Source organism: Lissotriton helveticus, chromosome 2_1 (genome assembly GCF_964261635.1).
Source record: "Lissotriton helveticus chromosome 2_1, aLisHel1.1, whole genome shotgun sequence".
Classification (NCBI taxonomy): Eukaryota; Metazoa; Chordata; class Amphibia; order Caudata; family Salamandridae; genus Lissotriton; species Lissotriton helveticus.
In genome coordinates, this window is record NC_136059.1 from 557,876,692 (window position 1) to 557,898,220 (window position 21,529).

General features: G+C 44.3%; 1 protein-coding gene across 1 annotated transcript in view; it reads right to left on the reverse strand.

Moving 5' to 3' along the window:
• The window catches only part of CRHBP (corticotropin releasing hormone binding protein), a 133,180-nt gene that overhangs the window by 62,264 nt on the left and 49,387 nt on the right, over window positions 1-21,529 (reverse strand). Inside the window, exon 4 of the mRNA XM_078677767.1 lies at window positions 11,263-11,473. Within this exon, the coding sequence (XP_078533893.1) occupies window positions 11,263-11,473 (211 nt within the window). The remainder of the gene's footprint in view (window positions 1-11,262; window positions 11,474-21,529) is intronic.

The following is a 21,529-nucleotide window of genomic DNA, read 5'->3' on the forward strand; positions in this document are numbered from 1 at the left end:
GTACGTCAGACAGTAAATACAGCCTGCCATTGAAATGTGGTTCTATGCTGTCTTAAATTGAAGTCTTTAACTTTACAAATAAAAAACTCTGATCTGGTTCTTGACAAAGACTGTAAGAACCCTTGATGTAATTCAAGCCAGCCACACAGTTCTGTTTTACATGTTGCATAGTATGCTCCCCTAACCTGTAGGAGTATTTCTTTTTCTCTGGTGAGTTTCTGTAATTTTGTTTTTTATGCAACGATCCTTATATTGTGTGATTTAAAAGTGTGAATAGATGTTGAGGATGGGACATGATTTAGAGCTCTGGAGTTGAGACTGAAACCAGTGTATGTCGCTGTAAGTTCCTGTCACTAGATCAGAAAAGTATCAAATTACATGTATTGCTTGGCCTCTTTGCAAGTAGAGGGAGACGGAAGTGGTTACATATGAGCCAGTGGGCCCCCCCTTTTCTGCGTGTCCCCTCCTCATCCCGCACTCCATCATCCATCCCATATCAACTTCCCTCCTTGGAGTTCAGTTGGAGCACTTGCCAACTGCACAAGGCTGACAGCTCTGGAACCAGAATAATGGTCACATATGAGCCAATTAAAATTATGATTCTATGGAAAATATGTGGGTACGCAGCCGTGAAATTACAGACCGCACACAAAAAAATGCATAGTTTGATGGGTGGGGAAAAGGGGGCGCCAACAGAGATTGTTGCACAGGGCACCACCAGTTCTAAAGCTGACTCTGTGCTCAGCTACCCAACAGGATCTCCCGACGCTAGAGGCAGACAGTAGGCAGAGAAGCTTAATCAAGCAAGAGACACAGCAACATAACCAGCTAACAAAAGGGCTCAGTCAGAGCAGTTGAAGAGCTTGGTTTTTAGGTTCTTACGGAAGGTAAGCAATGAGTTACAGTTCCTGAGAGAATTCCAGAGTTTTGGCCCTAAAAAGAAGAAGGAACCACCCTTAATACAAGCGCTACGAAACCTAGGCTTGATAAACAGTGCGAGGTTAGCTGATATCAGCGATCGGGAAGGGACAAATTGGGAGACCAGATCTTGGATATAAGTAGGGGCAAGACCGTGTCTAGCTCGTAACATAAGGCCTTGAATTTAATCCATTTATCAGTCTTTAGCCAATGTAGTTTGTTGAGCAAGGGAGAGATGGAAGCATATCTCGGTAGCCGGAAAAGAAGGCGTGCAGCTGCGTTCTGGATGATCTGCAAGTGATGGATCAAGGCTTTATCAGAGCCCAGCTACAGTACATTCCCATAGTCCAATCTGGACATTACCAAGGCCTGTAGTACTGTTCTCTGGGTACTTAGAGGAATCAGCCAGAGGAGTTATTTGAGCTTTTTCAGAAAGGAAAAGCAAGAGGCTATAAGCTTGGAGACTTGCGGCTTAAGGGAGAGATTCTTATCAATGATGACTCTGAGATTCTTAACCTTATTAACCGGCACGGGTAAAGGCCCCAGTATGACAGGCCAGTTAACTGCCCAAAGTTCGGGGTTATTTCCCAAAATAAGGACTTCGGTTTTATTGCCATTGAGTTTTAGGGCGTTTCTGTTCATCCAGAGGGCGACATTGAACAGGCCTTGCCTGAGAGGGGAAGGATCTGTATTTTGAGCATTAGATAGTGAGAAAATAATTTGAGAGTCATCCGCGTACGAAAATACCATGAGACCAGACCCTTCAATCACGTCCATCAAGGAGCGAAGGTAAATGTTAAAAAGCAGAGGGCTCAGTATAGATCCCTGTGGGACCCTCGAGGTCAGTGTTAGGGTAGTAGAGGTGTTGTTTGCTGATGTGGCCTGAAACATTAGATCTTTCAAAAAAGAAGATAGCCACTTCGAGGCAATGCCAGCAATGCCTAAAGCCTCCAATCTATCCAGAAGAATGGAATGGGAGACCGCATTGAAAGCTGCACTTAAATCCAGGGGGATAAAGGCGGCGGTCCCACCAGAATCAAGTTCTTACCTCAGGAGTTCTGTGACTTCAAGAAGGGCGGATTCAGTACTGTGGCCAGCCCTAAACCCAGCTTAGGATGGATGCAGCAAATTATGAGCAGTGACAAAGTAAGAGAGGTGAGTGTTAACATGTTTTTCCAGAATTTTTGAGAAAATAGAGAGAAACGAAATTGGCCTAAGGTTTGACCAGCATTGAGGGTCAAGGTCATTCTTTTTGAGCTGAGGTAGTACCAAGGCATGCTTCCAATTCTGAGGTACCTCAACCATGAGCAAGGAAGAATTAAATATATCCAGAACTACTGTGAGGGCAGCCTCATCTAACAATCTAAGTTTTGATGATGGGAGGGGATCAAGCGGGGAGCCAGACTTGATGGTAGTCAGTAGAGTTTGCAATAGTGCAAGATCCAAAAGGAGCCAGGCACCGATTTCCATTGGCTTGCCTGACTTAACTGTGGCTGGCCGTCTACGGGATGTAGGACCAGCAGCCCAAGTGGTTGGGTGTCAGCAATTGATGGTGTCACTAACATAGAAGCATCTGCTTCTAGATGCTAATGAATTAGATTGACTTTGCTTAGAAAAAAGGAGGCAAGTTCATCACACTGTTGTTGAGGAAGGGAGAGGGGCTAGGGGGAATGTGCTAGCTGCGGACAGATCATTTACTACTTTAAACATGTTGGTCATTGGTAATCACTTCTATATAGTAGGCTGCCCGTGCAGATTTGCATGAGGCATGATCATTTTTCAAGGCAGCCACATATTCAACCTTGGCCCTGGGTGCATAATCCTTCCTCCAAACCCTTTTGAGGGATTTACAGCCCTTTTTTCTGACAAAGGGTATCATTAAACCAGGGTGCCAGAGGACGCATTCTGCCTTGAGTTTTAGATGATGGAGGAAGAATTTAATCTGTGGCTATTTCAAGTCAGTGATGTACAGCAATTTGGTCAGTATCTGGTGTAGAAACCAGAGGAGGGATGGTATGTAAAGTAGTTTGTTTAATTCCATCATGTCCAATTTGGCCCAATTCCTGTTAGTCGTTTGTTGTGCCGACCAAGGAATGGAAGATAAAGGAACTGTGATGTTAAAAGGTACTGTGCACTGATCAGTCCAACAAAATTGGAGTGGGAGTCTACGGAGAGGGAAGAGAGGTTGTAGAAAATGGGGTTCAAATGATGGCCCGCAGTGTGGGTGGCTACAGAATTAAAAAATGAAAGATTAAGTGATGATAGCTTATTTTTGGGGTCCGTAAAATGCAATTTATTGCCTTCAAGCAAAGTAAAATTAGCTGCTTGTAAGATGTGTGATGCAAATAATCTGGTAAAACTGCGCACCAATTACTAGGCGGCCCTGGGGGACGGTAAATAAGGGCCCTTGAAAGGGTGAATTTAGGCGGGACAAGACGCGAAAAATGAAAAGCCTCGCAATTAGGGATTTGTAGGTCTTTAATATAACATTTGTACTCCTTTTTATAAATATTGGCAATGCCTTCACCTAATCTGTGTGGTCTATTTATCTACATAAGAGCAAAGTTAACAGGGAGAGCAGAAATTATATCAGGTGATAAGCCATCATGGAGCCACGTTTTGGTTAAGCAGATTATATCAGGGTCCATGTCACAAAGGAAATTAAATATATGAGTCTGATTTTTTGGGAGGAAGCCATAATTTAGATTTAAACACCTGAGCATTTTAAGTGGAGGAGAGAAAGCTGGATCCTTAGCCCTAGGCTGGAAAGCCGCCTTCTGGTTAGGAGAGATTGGCATCGCCTTAGGAGGAAAGGTCGTCCATTTGAACTGACAACCTGTGCAAAAGAATTGATGTGCCTCCGGAGAAATAGTCTGGCATAAGACATTGAGGTTGGGCCTTAAATTGTGGAGAGCCAGAGAAGTATAGACTTTAGGGACTAGCCCCTGGCCCCGGCCCCGGACGGACGCGGACAGGGGCAGGCGGGCTTGCCTTATGTGCGCCTTCTGCGCGCCAGTGGCATACCCGCTGAGTACATCCATTGCGCATCTGCACCAGCATAGATTTAAATTTGAAAATAGAAAAAAAAATAAACTAGAGTGCTACCTGCCAGGAAGTTCTAGGCCAGAAATGATGTAAGCATGCCCTCTGCCCTCTGCCCTCTGCACAATCGGCAATGCAGCTGCGGCGGACCGGAGCAGGAAGCACGGAAAAAGCTTTAAAAATACCCCAAGTAAGGGAGATTAAAAGTATTTAGAATGCTAACACAAAAAAAGATTAAAAATTTAAAGTCCTTAGCCTAAGTGTCCTGCGTGGAGGAGAGTAGGTCGCGGGGCGTCATCAGACCCTGCCACTGTCCATTGCGCGTCCGCACCAGCGTAGATTTAAATAGGGAAACAAAAAAAGAACTAGAGTGCTGCCTGCCCAGAAGTCCTATGCTGGAAATGATGTAAGCATGCTCTCTGCCCTCCGCACAATCGCCAATGCAGCCGTGGCGGACCGGAGCAGGAGGCACAGAAAAAGCTTTAAAAATACCCAAGTAAGTGCGAATAAAAGTTAAAATCCGTAGCCTAAGTGTCCCGCCGTGGAGGAGAGTAGATCGCAAGACATCAGCAGACCCTGCCACTGCCCAGGGACTTTAGGGACCCATTACACCCACATTATGCCTGTATTTTACTATTAAGGCCCATTTTTCTTGCTTGCGCCACGGCGGATCGCACACTTGTTAGGCCTCTGGAAGAATCCATACTCTTGAGACCATCTGGGACTAGCCCAATATATGCTTTATCACCTACCTTGAGAGATACAAACTCCTTTACCCCCCTACCTTCTGCATGTCTCTCCTGTGAGTTGCTTCATGAAAAGGGAGAGAAAATGCCAAGGTGTGATTGAAGAGGCAGAAATCCAGGTATTTGGGTGTGTGTTTGGGGGTGGTATATTAACTTGCTGCAAGCGACGATATGTGTATTTGTAAAACTGAAGGAGGCAGACATTTACATATGAGATATGTGTTTGAGAGTAGAAGGTGGTGTTCTGGTTATTAAGGTGCGAGAGTGTATTTGCTGGGAGAGTGCTAGAGAGTGATTTTGTGGTATTCTGGGTGAGGGTTTAATATTTGGAGAGGAGTCAATGTATGGTGTGTGTTTAGTGGTGGTGAGCTAGAGGAAGCCAGGACTAAAGTGTGTGTTTAGGGGATGTGGCAATCAGGATGCCAGGTATCAGCTCCTTTGTGGAGAGGCGGGTGCCACAAGATGCCACGTTTGTGTATATTGGTGTGAGCAGCAGAGAGTCAGATAGCTGAGAAGTGTGGGCAATGGCAGAAAAGCAGCTATAGCCTATTTGGGAGTGTTGAGACCCAGGAACACTAAGTGGATAACTGACTGTGTTTTTTTAAAGTTTGAAGCTGGGAGAACAACACTCAGGTTTTTTTTAAGGTTTATGGTATAGAACCCTATGTTTGCGTGTTTAAGGTGGGGGTGCAAAAAGCCTAGTATGGCAGTTGCTTGGAGGAGTAAGGAACGACAGCAGGCTAGGTGTAGACTATTTTTTAAGGGTTGAGGGTACAAATCGCCATGTGAGCGCATATATGGGCTCAGGTAATACATTTGCAGTGGGTGGGCGCATTTGAGGGCTGAGAATACTATGTTACCAGGTACTTGGTGTATGTGTATGTGTTGGGGTCTGAATGCCTGCCAGGTACGACGTGATGTATTGTGTGGGAGCAGGACACCAACTATTGGGTTTGTTCGAAGGGTGGTGAACAAAACAAGTGCCTTTGGTGTGTATGTTGGTAGTGTTACAATGAGACCAATGTGTATAAATACTTTATGTTGCCTTATCAAGGGAAACCCACACACAGAATCTTGGCGGGCATTAAACAGAAATTGGCAAAGCCAACAGATATGGGCTATTCTATGTGTATAAGGCTGCATATGGTATTATATGTGCTGCAGTGCTGGTGTGTATGGCAGTGGTGCTATTTGTGGGGTGGCGGTTGTGCTTTGTGTGGCAGGGATGATGTGTGACAGTAGTAGTGTGGTGAAGCAGTTGTGCTTTGGAGATGTAGGGATGATGTGTGACAGTAGTTGCATTTGTAGCTTTGGTTGTGTGCATATGGCAGGGATGTGTCTGTGAGTGGGCGTATTCAAGCATAAATCACTGTTGATTACTGTCAGTGCAACTGTGTTCGCACTGTTTATAATGTCCACCTCCACAATCAATCACTTCATTATCAAAAATAAAGGGGTCAGTGGGAAGCTATCTACGACCTACATCTTGTTGAAGCAATTAAGCCTTAACATGTCTTTGCACATTCATGTCACAGGTAAAGATATGACTATTGTTTGGGTGGTTTTGTTCCGATTATCTGTGAAACCGTTTTGGTCGGCTCCAGTGATTTAGTTAATTGACCAAAAAGAAGCGTTCTGAAGAACAGGAGTGAATTTCTGTTTTTTTTTCCGAAAGGATGAGCATCTGGTTGGATCAGAGAGAGGTGGGTACAGAGAGGTAATTGTTCTATGCCATGGTGTCAGAGCATGTCATTGTATAGGCATTGTATAGTGCCAGCAATTAAACTGACAAAGAGCGCGGTGCAGCCGCAAAGGGGATGTGGAACCGAGAGCAAGGGAAGAACTGAATTATTCACACAACTGCTCTGTTTTATGTTCACAACAGAAAGTGGCGGCGATGCCTCACATACAAGCTGATTCTGAAAAGAATGGGGGCTTATTGCTTGATGAGGCAGAAAAGGTCTCACCAGGGGAAGGCAACAGCACCATTCCAGGCTTGGACCTTTTAAAATATAGGGAAACATAGGGTGGCCACCCTGACGTAAGTAGTATGGTTATTTTGGCTTTGTTGATTTATGTCAAGATTGTTTTTATTAATAGGAAACCACGTCTGGAAAATCTAATAGGAATTCCGGCAAATGTTCTAATACTTTATTGACTCCACCAGATTACAGTGGGATTATAAACACGACCACAGAAAACACGAATTGGGAAGAAGCAGGGTGGTGGGTGCAATATTACACAATGATAAAGATTGTTACCTGTTATTGCATAGTGTGTTTATAGTGCACTCAGTTTAAGTGGCACTAGTTAGTGGTAATAGAGATGGTGGTTTACTTTAGGTTGTCATCACAGCTTCTCCAGAAGATAGGGCTGATGCCATCAGATGTCTAAGTTCTGAGGGTGCAGTGAACTGCCCTGGGAACCCCAGGAAGGGCTGGTGAAGATGCAGGTACCACAGGAATGGATTGCCCAGGCAGGGAGGGGCTTTGTGTGGATGGCTCCATAAAATGGTCGGTTATGTAAGGCTGGTGAAGCCATTTCTTTGACCATGGAGCAGACCTGGAACTTTTCTAAAATTTTCCCCCAGAATTACTGTGACTGGGTTTTGGTGGCTGATTGGTGTATGCGACATATTCTTTCCTTCATATCACTGTTGAGGTGTGAGCTCGGATATTCCCTGCCCCTTCCCTCAGAATTGTCACTGCAGTCAGTTTTCAATAGCTGATGGGCGCAGAAGCCTTTTTCATTTCATTTAAAATATAGCCTCTCATTTCATGTTGGGACACTCCGAGCAGTCCTGGCACTTGACACCTACTGTGGGCCCCTGCTAGCCCCCAACAGACCCTTGAGTTTATTTGGCCCATCTTTATGGCCTGAAAATGTGTGGTTGCATTTTCTAAGTGAGGCTAAGTTAGATAAGCCCATTGTAAATGTTTGTAAGGTATACCACCAGGAGGCTAGATATGGTAGATCACATGATAAAAATATTGCATCCACTATATTGAGCTAACCACTACATTGCAGGATAAGTCTAGGTCAGTATATTTGAGGTAATTATACACTGACATTGAATATGTAGTGATGCTATTTGCTTAGATATAGTGTCGTAACTGCTTGTAAATCTGCCTAGAAGTTGCAAAGATGTTTAAATTTAAAGCTCCACCTAGTGGGAGCCTTTGTTTACCCTTCTAGACTCACCATGGCTCTGTTGGTAGCTCCACCATTGGAAAGGGTGACTGTATTCAGCAGGGTTTGAGATACAGATCATAAAAGAGCATCAGACTGAAACATCTCAGTTCTGTGGTTCATTGATGAGGGCTTTTGAAGTCTGGTGGCTTTGAGTCTATGAACCATGTTTAGTGGTTACAGAACTATCATACTCTTAACTAAACCCCTTTCTCAGCCTGGCCTGGGATTGCAGTTCCACGGGCACTAGGGAACAAATGTAGTCCCAACTGGGGTCTCGTACTGATACCTATCACCGTCAACTCCTTAAGGATCTTTCTTGGATGCCGAGGTATGATCGCACTGAGCACATATTGGGACTGTAGAAAGGACCACGTACCAAACACAAGCAACAGTTTAATATAAAAAATAAACCTTCAACATAAATGAGAGCAGCCTGGAAGTGGGTCTGACACTGTACTCCACTCCACTATATGACAATTTACTCCACTATACGCTACTCTGCAACACTCTACTCCACTCTATGCAACACCCTCTACGCCACTCCACTCTATACCAATCCACTACACTCTATGCCACTCCACCCTGCTCCATACCACTCCATCTACAACTCTTTCCTCAGGTTGCTTGAGGTCCTGGCCCTGTTCTTAATTCCCTTGCTACGCATACACTCGCTGATTTTCCGTCAATTTCCCAGGATGAGTTACATAGGTTATGCAACAAGGTTAAATCGGGTTCCCCTACTGATTCCTTAACCTAGAGTTATTTATGAAATCTCTCTCTGTGCTCCTTACACCTCTGAGCCAGGTGATCAACCTGTCCCTTTCTAAGGCAGTCGTCCTGAGGCCCTGGAAGCAAGCAAGGGTGGTCCCCCTGTTGAAAAAGCCCTGGCTGGATATAGCCAAACCGGAAAATGTTTATCCCATATCACTACTGCCATGGGTATCCAAGATCTCTGAGACCTATGTCAATTCCATTCTGACAGGTTTCTTGGAAGATAACAACATCCTAGACCCTTCTCAGAATGGCTTTCGCCCGGGGCACAGCACTGAGTCTGTTCTCCTAGCAGTGACTGAATATCTGAGGTTCACACTGGATGAGGGACGTACTTCAGCACTGATTTTATTAGATCTCAGTGCTGCATTTGATACGATCTCCCACCAGATCCTGCTGCAAAGGTTGGGGAAGGCATGTATTGTTGTCTCTGCCCTGAATTGGTTCGCTTCTTTCCTCTCTGAGCGGACCTTCCAGGTTATGGCCCCCCTTTTCTCCTCCCTGATTCACATCATTAAACAAAGGGGAGCCACAGGGCTCAGGATTGAGCCCCAAACTATTCAATGTGTATGTCCAACCATTAGCAGCAGTGGCCTGGAGCAGGGGGTTGACAATTGTGTTGTATGCTGATGATACACAGCTGATAGTGGTACTCTCTGACAACTCCGTGCAGGACACTTCCAAGTTGCAGAGTGATCTCTCAGCTATCGCTGAGTGGATGTCGGCCAAATGCCTGCAGCTCAACGCCAGCATGTCTGAGGTTCTGTTGTTTGGGAGGGACTCAGAGCTTTGGAGCGAGCGCTGGTCGCCTACAAACCTGGGCTGTGTACCCACCCCTAAACAGGTGGTAAAAAATCTGGGTGTCTGGGTGGACTCGGCCCCCGGCTTTCAGGTCCAAACTAAGAAGGCAGTGACCTGCTTTGGAATACTACAGGGGCTCAAACCCTGGTAGGGTTTTTTGATCCTTCTATCAGGCAGGTCATCTTTCAGGCGTCCATTCTATCTAGATTGGATTATGCTAGTTCACTTTATTTGGGGACCAATTAAACAGAGATTCTGAGACTGCAGAGGGTCCAGAATGCGGCGGCTACTCTCTTCTTGGCCTTCCTAGAACGTGTCCTACTCCAGGGCTATTCGCAGACTGCATTAGTTGCCGGTGGCCAGACGTGGGGAGTTCAAGTCCCTATGTATTGCTTTTAAAATTCTGAAGTCCTCCTCTCCTGGCATTCTGACCAATATGCTCTCACTTTACACACCCACTCGCCAACTCTGTTCGATGGATCAGCATTTTGTGGTTGTTCCTAGGGTGAGGAGAGTGCATGCTGGTTGGCTCTCCTTTTGCATGTTGGCATCCAAACTTTGCAAATCTTTACCACTACATATTCGTAGCATGAACAACTACCTGGTATTTCGTAAGGCTATCAAGACACACCTCTTCCCTCTGCTTTAGGCCTGGTTGTCTCTCTTCATTTCTCTCCTGGTCTGTTGCTGTTAGCTCTGGGATGCCCCTTTGCTGAGGCAGCTGTGCGCTATATAAAAGAGTTTATTATAACATAACATAACTACACTCTATGCCACTGCACTCTGCTCTATACCACTCCACTACACTCTATGCCCCTATACGCTATAATACTCTATTCAACTCTGACACTGTACTCCACTCTACACCACTCAATTTAACGCCAGTCCATTCCACTCTACGACACTATACTCCCTTCATGACAGTCCACAACACTGTATGCTAATCTGACACTCCACTTCACTTAACTCCTCTACACACCACTCGACTCTACTGCACGACACTTCATGCCACTCTATGTCACTCAATAGCACTCCACTCGACTTTACGACACTCCGCTCCACACTACTCTGCTTTACCTCACCAACTTTTAGCCTTGATGAATAGCTGCCACTCTGGTGTCCAACAATGCTAAAACATTGGCAAAGTCAATAGACCTTGCATAAGTGAGACCTATTTGCTTTGCCAATGCTTGTTGGTTAGTGCTATAGCCAGGAATAGAACCCAGTTTTCAAAGGAAACAAATTAGCCTTTGACAAGTGAATATTGCTGCTACCAACATGTGCTCTGTACGGTATCCGTTTCTTTGAAACAGACATTTCATTTCTGATTTAGTTGGATAGCAGGTCCTAGCAAACATCCATCCCCTCCTCCACAGAGGTGATGTCCATGACCGATGGGGGTCTCTAAAGACGTTCTGGCGCATGGAATAGTGGAGAGTAACAGACCAGATTTAATAATATCTGAATTAACTGTAGCTATGTGTCAGTGTGAGTGGTGACCCGACCCCTCCTATTAAACATGACATCCACAATTCATAGGCGCTTTTGTGTGATAGGAATCACCTCCTAGAACCCCCTAATTAAAAATAAAATGGACTGCCACTTGTTTATGGCTGAGTCATACTTTTTTTAATCTACTAAACGACTGAAGCTTTCAGGGCAAAATCGATACTCATTTTTACTCTGACATGAAATGCTTTAAATCAATGTGATACTAGCGCCATGTCCCTTGATCTGGGATATTAATTCTCTAATCCTAGCGCCGCTGCTGCAAACAAGATGGTGGACTTACGGAAGAGATTCGTCGTTTTCCCGACGGTTATTGTGAATCCGTTCCCTGGTTCATGGACTCTGAAGAAAATCATGGCCACATTTTGCGACGACCTGTAAATTCTCTTTCTGTCCACGTCTTCGCAGAAATCCGTGTAGCGCTCCGAGGTGGAGAGGGGATGGTCCAGGGAGCTGGGGAATTTCTCCCCTTTGAGTATCCAGCCATCGAACACCTTAAGGGGACAAACATTAAATATTATAGTGCATTTATTTCGTAGTGGATAGTCTAAACATGCGTGTACAGCTCACTTGGGCCTGTTAATGTTGAAAGAGCGTGTTTTCAGAATCCATTCTACTACACCCCTGATTCACAGAGACGAATCTTAATGATAGGAAGTGGGACAAGAGGTCTTTAAAAAACAATATTGCCCACCCAGCTCAAAACACAGGGGCCACATTTACTAAACTTTCATGCAACCAGCAAGCAAAGTTGCTGCACTGGTTTGCGTGAAAGCAAGAGAGCAGAAATGCCCCATATTTAGAAGGTTATGGAGCATTTCTGCCCTCTCCCTGCGCTGGCGCAGTGTGCAGCCTAACGCCGAGGCAGACACCCTTGCACCATAGAGCACGGGTGACTGTGCTACAGGCAGGATTGTTTTGGTGCAGGAAGGAACACCTTCCTGCACAAAAACAATCATTATAAGGGGGTTTCTCTTTCTATGTGTGGTACAGAATGCAGCACACATGGAAAGAGGAAATATTAGGGAGAAATAAAGATATTTCTCCCATTGCGCCTCACTAGGAAGGCGCAGCATTTTGATGTATTCCCAGGTGTACAAGTCCTTGTAAATATGGGAATGCGCCAAAATCCATAGGCAAATGCATGGGAACGTGCATGCTCCATCCATGGAATGCCTTCCAAGTTGACAAGTAACGCAATGCAGCAGAAGTAGCTGTCTCGCGTTACATTTCTTTACAAAGCCACACAAGACCACGCAAACCAGGCCTTGGGTGACTTTGTAAATATTACGGAAGCCTTTGCGTTGTCCATGTGTCACCTAGCGTGACGCAAGGACAATGTAAAGGCTTGATACACATAGGCCATAGTGTAGCAACAGGTGAACAGGGAGCATAAATGGAAGTGGTAGTTGTCGGGTGGCTGCTGTCCTAAAAAGAAAGGTAACGTCTTGGTGGCATTTATGCATAAAGCAAACTCCACAATATAAGGAGGCACAGCACTCATATTGACTAATATATATGTGCAAAATGCACTGTCACAACCAGCACTATTTTTATTGTGTACTTGATATTAGTAGTATGTTGGAATTAAAACTACGGCACAGTAATGCACGTCTAAGTACTCAAAATGTTATCACTTTACAACTGAAATTCTTTGTTTACAGCAATACTCTCTATTGTGGCTTGCACCATGCAGAGGAGCTGGTGATTCAACACTGCCCAATAACTAATACAATGTACCTAACTTAAAGTAGCAGTCGTTGGGCGATGTTATTTTTGCTGGTCTAAATGTAACAAAAAGAAAATCTACTTTCCTAATAGAACTAGTACTATCTAGATAGAGAGAGCCCTGTGAAGGTCTAGAGAATGGAGGAGGATCTCTTGCTCCGAGGGAAGAGAAGCAAAAAAAGAAGGAACACCATGTCCTCCTGTAAGCAGTGGGAAGACAACCCCACCTAGGGTATAAAGGATGGATCAGGCCTTAACACTACTTTGTCTGGAAAATAAACAAAGAAAAGGGTTCTGACATACCGGGCCCCATTTTCACCCACTCTTTTTCCTGTAGTTATTGCTACTGAAGAGAAGACTTTAAGTATCAAAGAACGTGTAGAAATTGTCTCCGAGGGTTTTAAAGGGGGTTCTTGCAACATATTCGAACCCAAAGGAAAATCCCCGGATGGAACAGGGACAGGGGTATAAACAACTGGTCTCTTCGGAGAATAGCTCTTGAGCAAGCGAGAAACCAAAGAATCAAAGAAGGAAATTCTCCTTCGTCCCCTCCTCTTTGTGCTCCACAACCACTAATTTCTGGAGTGGCCATATTGATCGGGGCACAAGGAAACGTTTTTTTTTTAAGAGGCTGGGGACTCCTGTGTGTGACAAAGGCATTGGCCATCTCTTAAGGACTGGGACGAGAAAGACGGTCGAGGGTGGTAATGTTCCAGTAGGGAGACATCTACCGGGCTTTCACAATGTATGTATGTATGTATGTATGTATGTGTCTTGTAAAGCGCACTGCTGCCCTGAGGCGTCGTGGCGCTGTAGACCGCTGGGGAACCCGTCCTGGCTATCCCTGTGAGATGGCCCCTACTGGGTATCTCCAAGGTGAAACCAGGCATCCCCGGCGAATGTGGGGGGCCGTTGTAGAGATGAGGCAAGCTAATGCCCAGAGTTGCCGAGTGTGATCCCTGGTTAGAGTAGGCACCGAGGCGAGAATTATCGAGTCCGCTGACCCTGGTCCACGACCCTGCCGCGTTGGGAATTGAACCCTGGTCCCGGGCCGTTCTCTGCTTCCGGGTCTGCCGCCTCTAATCAGTAAGCCACACCACTCCACAATGAACCGCATTCCTGATTTGTTTCATGTACTAGTATGTCAGCACTGTGATCTGCACTGAACTTTTACAGTCCTCCTCAAACCCAAAATTCAGCAGGCGCTATATCAGTACTGTAACAAGTACTTATAGAGACATTCATCGCTCTCACAATGCACCTCAGTCATGACTTACATCATCCCATAACAAGCCAGTACTGAGACATCCAAAAATCTCTTATAATGCATTGATTTGGAAAATATCCTGGCATACCAGTACTAGGACCTTAACAGAGGTATCACGAAACAACTCTCTGTCCGAGTGGTGTGTCCCGGAATTTCAGGGTTGAGGCACTCAAAGCGGTCATACTAATTAATTTGTCTCCATGCATTTCAGCAACACAACTTTTACCACGCAGTGCCTTTACGACGCAACTTTTACAACGCAAAGTATTACAACGCATTGTGCTGGGGGGCGCTCTAGGATAGGGAATAAGTTTAATTTACTATCCAACACCTTCCCTAGTGTCCATGGGGACTGGAGTTGGAATAGTAAATTAAACTATTCACTATCCAGCACCCCAAAGCGCTATGCGTTGTAAAGGTTTGCGTTGTAAAAACCGCGTTGTAAAGGCATGCGATGTAAAAGCATGCATTGTAATGTCATACATCCATTTCAGCAAGAAGGTGAACCTACCATCCCTGCTTTCACACTACTCTTAGGGCCCTGTTACGAGTCAAGCAGAACAAAATTCGCCCACACTTTCAGGCGTTAATTTTGCTCTGCCCGATTTCCTTCCTTCTCTTACTTCCCCACCCTCCTCCCTCACTTCCCACCCGGGGAATATATTTACCTCACTATTAAAGCAGGTGGTAAATGTATGCAGAAAAATAATTCCATGATGATTTACAGTCAAAAACCATTCCCGCACAGTAATTCACATTTAAAGGGGTTCAGCTTGTAATTACACAATACTGGGCGGGTTTACTGCACAGTAATGGTACATTTGCATGCAATAAATATATCATGCTATAAATCCACCCCAATACGGTAAAACTCATAATTGGGGCCTTAGTTGTTTCTGGGACCTAAATTGACAATTGGGTCAAATGACGATAGTTGGGGCGATAGTTCTTCTTTCACTAGAGTTCCATTTCAACATTACCAACTGACATGTATCTTTTCGGATGATTTGGGTAGACCTAATTATTGTTGAAAGGTCAGAATAATATTCACTACTGTACATTAGTTTTCAGAGAGGAACCAAAAAGGGGTGAGGGTCTCAGTGAACTAAAGCCTGCCATGTACTTCATTTGTTTGCACCTCACTTTCGAAATTTCGTTTTTGGACTGCTCTTATGTCAGTGGCTGTTAAAAGAGATTACTTGTTTAAGTAATAATCGTCTGTGTAGATCTATCAGAAGCTTTCACTCTGGGCATCCAGTTTAAGGCTAGGCTTATCAAAATCGTTTACCGGAAACGCCCCCAAAATCTAGAACTCCATCCCCCACACATCAGAACGATCCCCTCATTTCCAAAATTCAAAAATCTGCTCAAAATCCTCTTCCTCGACCGCTCTCGAATGAACCGATAGGAGCCAAGGATGCACACTAGCCGGCACTCTATCTAACTTTAATTTCTGACCGGTGACACTGATCAGATCAAGAAAACTTATTGGACACTCATCCTGTGTGAACAAAGAAACTTTTTGGAGGCCAGTCTTGTTTGACCTGCACCCTCCAGTCCCCTCTGTGCAACTGCGCCTTTGCTCGCCCTATACCCGATTCGATCCCCATGTTTTACTATACTCTGTACTGCCTATTTGCATATAATTTACTTGATGTAAAGCGCTCTGATACCCTTGGGTCCAGCTAGTGCTATATAAAACTCCTAAAATAAAAAATGCAAATAAATAAAATAAAATCTCGGTTTTCCTCACTTGGGTCACTCACACTTGGGTGGAGCCAACACAAACTTTCTTTTTTTTGTAGCCCACATCTGGGTAGACTCAACAAGGGTTGTCTTCTAGATAATCCTCATATAGTGGGACCTACGCTGCATTTTTCAAATTTGTGTGGATCTAGTAAACATTTTCTCATCTAGATTGCTCACTTTTGGGTGGATATAGAATGAGCTCACATCAGGGTTGCACTCATTTGGGTTGATCCAGCAAGGGGTTTTCCTTCTGGAAACTTCTCATAGGGGTGAGCCTGCATGGTATTTCATCTGGGTGATTGTTTGCAGGATTTAACACAGTTTCTCACACTTATAGTCATAATCTGGCTGGACCTATCACAAATGTCTTCACTTGAAAAGGCTATCATTTGGATGGATGGTTCCAACAAGGGAATTACTGTTAGGGTAGCTCTGCTTTTGAGGGATTAGTTATGGGGTTATGAGTATTTCACTGCAGCTGCACTAATCCCATCGGCTTGGACATGGCATGATTGGGACATGTTTACCCCAATCACTTATGCATATCAGGATAGAATTAGCAAGTGATCTGGGAACTGAGCCACCTGACCTTCAACATTCTTCCTTAGAGTTTTCAAAGGACTTCGAGTCTGGGTATTTGCCAGTAGTTATTTTGTTCAACCGGGACCTTGGACCAGTGGCATAACTCAAATTGTTGGAGTCTACCTGCAAAATGTGATGAGGGACCTCTGAGTCTCCCATATCTCATGGATATTCATCGGCACTGAGCCGAACAGGGGCTCTATTAAGAGTTGGGAGATCCCTGAAGGGTTGAGAGCCATCCTGCACTCTAGGGACTGCAGGGCTCTGTGTTATGGCTCTATCATGGACAGGAACAATACTATAACATGGCACAAAACATTGGTAACTGCACAACAGCATACCACTGAACATTGCCATGTTGAATAAGACTTGACAGCACTTCACATAACACCCTATCACACGGTAATACATCTCATAATTATAATGAAAACTTTTAGAAATTGGGTATCTAGTTGTCGGAGGTATGCACCCTGTCCAAGTAGGGATCACAATCTTAGTCAGAGTATGTCAGATAGACAATCTTAATTAACCTGTGTTTACCCTCTGGTACCTTGGACAAGATAAGTCAGGCTTAACTTAAGAGGAAATGTTTAAAGTACTTGGGCAACACTTTAATTACTCTAAAACAGTGAAAAGACTCCACATCAGTTTAGAAAAGACAATATTTATCTGAGCAAAACAATACCAAATTGACAAAAATCCAACAAGTAGAACTTGAGGTATGAATTTTTAAAGAACAAACTGCATTGGAGTGCTTAAAAGCCAATAGTGCCAATAGGGTTACTAGAGGTTGCGCTGGACCGGGGTAAATCCAAAGTTCATGCTTACAGCATTGGAGGGTGTTGCAGGAATTCTGCTCAGGAACATAACTAGGTTTGGGACCATAGAACATCAATATGTAGGAGACTGAGTCACCATACCACATCAGTTTCTATGAGCCCGAGCATGACTAGCTGTAGTGCTTCACTTGCCCTCCTAACCTTTCCAGAGACAAGTGACTTGACACCCAGAACACAACACTCTTGACCCTCTCAAGGAACGCAGTAAAATGACACATCCTTTGGTTCCCCCACTCGTACTTGTCCTGTCCACAATCAAATAGAATAGAGACACAAAGGAAGATTACAATGTTTATTTAAACTTCATGCTTTAAAATGGGACAATTGTGCCACAATTAGAAAATAAATACATGTCACTAATGTCATGCGCATGGTTAATAAACCATATAAAAAAGCCCTGTCATGTTATCTGATGGATCTGCCTAAATCCTCCCCCACTACTGAAGCTTAGTGGTTTTAAAATATAGATCTCTGGGTTTAGAGGCGGACCCCGTACCTTAGCATACATAGGTGGATGTTCTACATCACAGCTGACACAGCACTCTTGTCTCAGGACCTTCCCTCTGTGTGTGTTTTCAGAACCCATCCTCAGTTATATGACAAGATACGTTTATTCAGAACAGCAGCTGCATTCCTTTATTATGTTTAGATGCTAGTGCCTGACCAGAGAGGATAACTAGGTGCATTGTTGTTTGACCTTTCCTAGCCTGTTCAGACTAAATCCCAGAAAAAGTATAAAATGTGTAAACATGTTCTTGTTCTGTGTGAAAATACAACGTGGCACAAAAGAAAGCGTGATATTTAGTAATGTGTGAAAAACAAAAATGGCCTACATCATGCATAATTAGGCTAACATAAGGAAAATGACAATGGCCCATACAAGAAATACACAACAAGGGAATGCCTACAGGACCCCCATTTGGCCTGTTGAAAAAGTACATTGTACGGAGCAAGTGTCGGCGTCAAAGACTCAATCCGTCGGCTCCGATCCATGCCGTCGGGTAGATGCATCGGTGTCGAGCCTCGCAGTCGGGTCCTGTGTTGCTGTTAAACCCTTTTCAATTCAAGAAGATTTGTCGTCGTCAAGCCTCGCAGATGGATCCTGTGTTGAACCGCTTTTGATGCAGGTGCTGCATCATCGTCGAGTCTCACAGCCTGGTCCAGCATTGTCAACGGTCCATGCAGGGATGATCTTAAATCGGCGTAGCGTCGGTTCCGATCTGTGCCAGTCATCACTGTGTCAATTTCTGTAGAAAAATAGCTGCAGAACCCACTTTCAAGACCCAGGACTGGATTGGCTCCTTTTGGCAGCGCAGTACTCACAGTTGGCAGAGTCCAGCAGCTGAAGCAGAGATGAAGGAAGTCTTTCATGTCCTGAGACTTCAAAATATGAGGCAAGCCAGAAAGCCCTTGGAGAAACTTGGGTTTAAGGATTTAGAGGGTAGGTCCAGTCCTTCTCACTCCCAGGCAAGAAGCAGCAGGTAGCAGGCCAACACAGCAAAGCAGGCAGCAATGTGGCAGTCCCTCCTAGAGCACAGCAATCAACAGGCAGCAGGCCAACTTCAGCACAGGAGTTAGCAAAGTGGCAGTCCCATCTACAGCACTTAAGCTCATCCTCCTGGAATAATGTCTTTAGTTCCAGCAGTGTTCCTTAATCCATGATTTCAGAGGTCCAGTACATACCCAATTTGACTTTTGAAGTAGGGAGACTTAAAAGAGATGCTTTAGAGGGTGAACAACCGTTACAACGAAACTATTACAACGCACTACCATTACAACGCGGTCATTACAACGCAAACCATTACAACGCATTGCGCTGGGGGGCGCTCTAGGATAGGGAATACGTTTAATTTTCTATCCAACACCTTCCCTAGTGTCCACGGGGACTGGAGTTGGAATAGAAAATTATACTTACCACTATCCAGCACCTCTAAGTGCTATGCGTTGTAAAGGTTTGCGATGTAAAAACCGCGTTGTAAAGGCAGGCGTTGTAATAGCCTGCGTTGTAACGTCATACATCCGCTTTAGAGTGCACCTAGCCCTGCCTTTCCTTCCCTGGACCCAGACGCATTATTGAGGGGTATGCAACACTTTTTGTGGGGCTAGGCACAGTCCTAGTAAGGCGCAGGTGTCAGCTCCTCCTCTCATTCTTCTTCAGGATGACCCATCAGCATGCAGATGGCCGCTCAGTCACACCTACTCTGCCTTTGTGTGTGGCTGTCTAGAGGGAATGCAGGAAGCCAGCTGTCACCCACCACAGATGTGTATTCCAGGTACAGGCAGAAGACACCACATGGTTTAAAAAAAATCCAATTTTCTAAAAATTGCCTTTTCAGAAATTCAATTAAAAAACCAACTCCACCATAAGGTGTGTTTATAAATTATTGAGTCCAGAAACACCAAATTTGATATTTCTATCATTTCAATGGGAAACTACACGTATAAAATGTTTTCAGGCAGTCCCAGTGTTAACCTATGGGAGAGACAGTCCTTGCATTAGTGAAAAATGAATTTAAAAGTATTTCACTAACCAGGACATGTAAAACTTAAAAGTACATGTCTACTTTTTAAATACACTGCACCCTGCCCATAGGACTGTCTAATGCCTTCCTTGGGGTGACTTTTATGTAATAAAAGGGAAGATTTGGGCCTGGCAAGTAGTTTAACTAAACACTCCATGACATTAGATATAGGCACTGGTCAAGCATGGGTTCAGTCAAATTTCACAAATTGTAACAGTACTCAATTGATCTACTTATTGACCTGCCCTTGTCACATCAGATATGTCGGGATGACTACCCGAAAAGTGAGAGCACGTATGCCTGAACACAAAAGCTCCTTTAGATGTAAAAAGACGGTCACTAGGCTCACAAAACATTTTGTTGAAAAAAATTATGGTGAAGGGGATTTTCAGTGGACGGTGTTAGAAAAACCATTTATACCGCCACATATTAGTGACATTTCCAGATATCTGTTTTCCGAGGAGCAGAAATTGGTGTTCCGGCCGGATAGTGACACACAGGGTCTTAATGATGAGATACCTTGGACCACTCTGTAGACACCCTTTACTACTGATTGTAGGATATATATCTAGGGTCCATGTGGGCTGTCAGGCGTGGCGATTATCATCCTCTTTATGTTGGAGTTATGCTAGCTTGGTGATGCGGTTTAGTCTAGTTCCATAGACCTTACTCCTAGCATACCAAACCACAGAATATGCCAACAAGTACTCTGATGGGCACATTTATTCATTTCTAGGTACATTTGAGGATAATTTTATAAGTGCGGTAAAAACACACAACTATGCTCCTAGTCTGACACCTACATACTGGCTTAGTATGTGGTCTGAGGTTATATACCACTTCCAACTTAATATATTCTGGGCACATCCATAAATTGTTTATTTCCACAGCCTTTATTAAATTTTGACATCCATTTTAGAGGAGCTATGTTGGGGCACACTAAGCCTTAGAAAGAAGGACACAAATTATGGGTCATATACTGCCAGGACGTCATTCTGAAGCTAGTACTGTTTACACACAATAAGACACGATGTGTGAGTCATATACATCACTCTGATGGGCTATTTATTTATTCTATGTTCTCTTGCAATGCTGAAGATAATTTTAAAAGTGCTGTAAAAAGACACAATAATGTCTACAACTGTAGCTAGTCTATGGGCTACAAATATTAGTATTTTGAATGCCAATACTTAATCCTATAGCGAGTACTGTTAACATACAATAAGACACAAATTGCGGGGCATAGACCTCAACAGCTTTAATGTCTTGACGTCGTTGGGTGGCGAGTTCAGTTAACACTCAATAACGTACTTATTCATGTCACTTAGACCTTAGCGGGGCAGTCGTCTTTGAAGCAACAAGTCATGACCACGTAATCTTTTGAAGATTTAGCGGTGTGCCATTTGCCATAACCTTTTAAATATTTCAATATTTGGACATCTAATGCTTTCGATGCCAGAACTGGGCATATTAAGCCTTAAAAGTAATGACAGGAATTATGGTCTAGAAATACCAACGTCATGATCATGACGTCATTATGTAGTCCAGTGCATGATCTCGCGAGACTGTTCGCGAGTTCTCGTTGCATCAGGAAACATAGAATGGCGTTTTTCACCAGGTAATTTTTCTTTGGTTATTAACATAAGAGAGTGTTTGGCGCAGCTGGTGTTCAAGATGTGTTTCTTTAACTTGTGCCGATCGCTGCCGGGAACGCGATCTCCATTTGGCTGAATTGTCGCGTTGTGTATGACACTGGGGTCACGCAGGCGGAGTTTTGGCAACCTGACAAATAAAAGCAACCTGCCTGTTCCGTACGTTGCCTCCCCCTCGACTCAGCACACGTCTGAGGCAACAATGGACAGG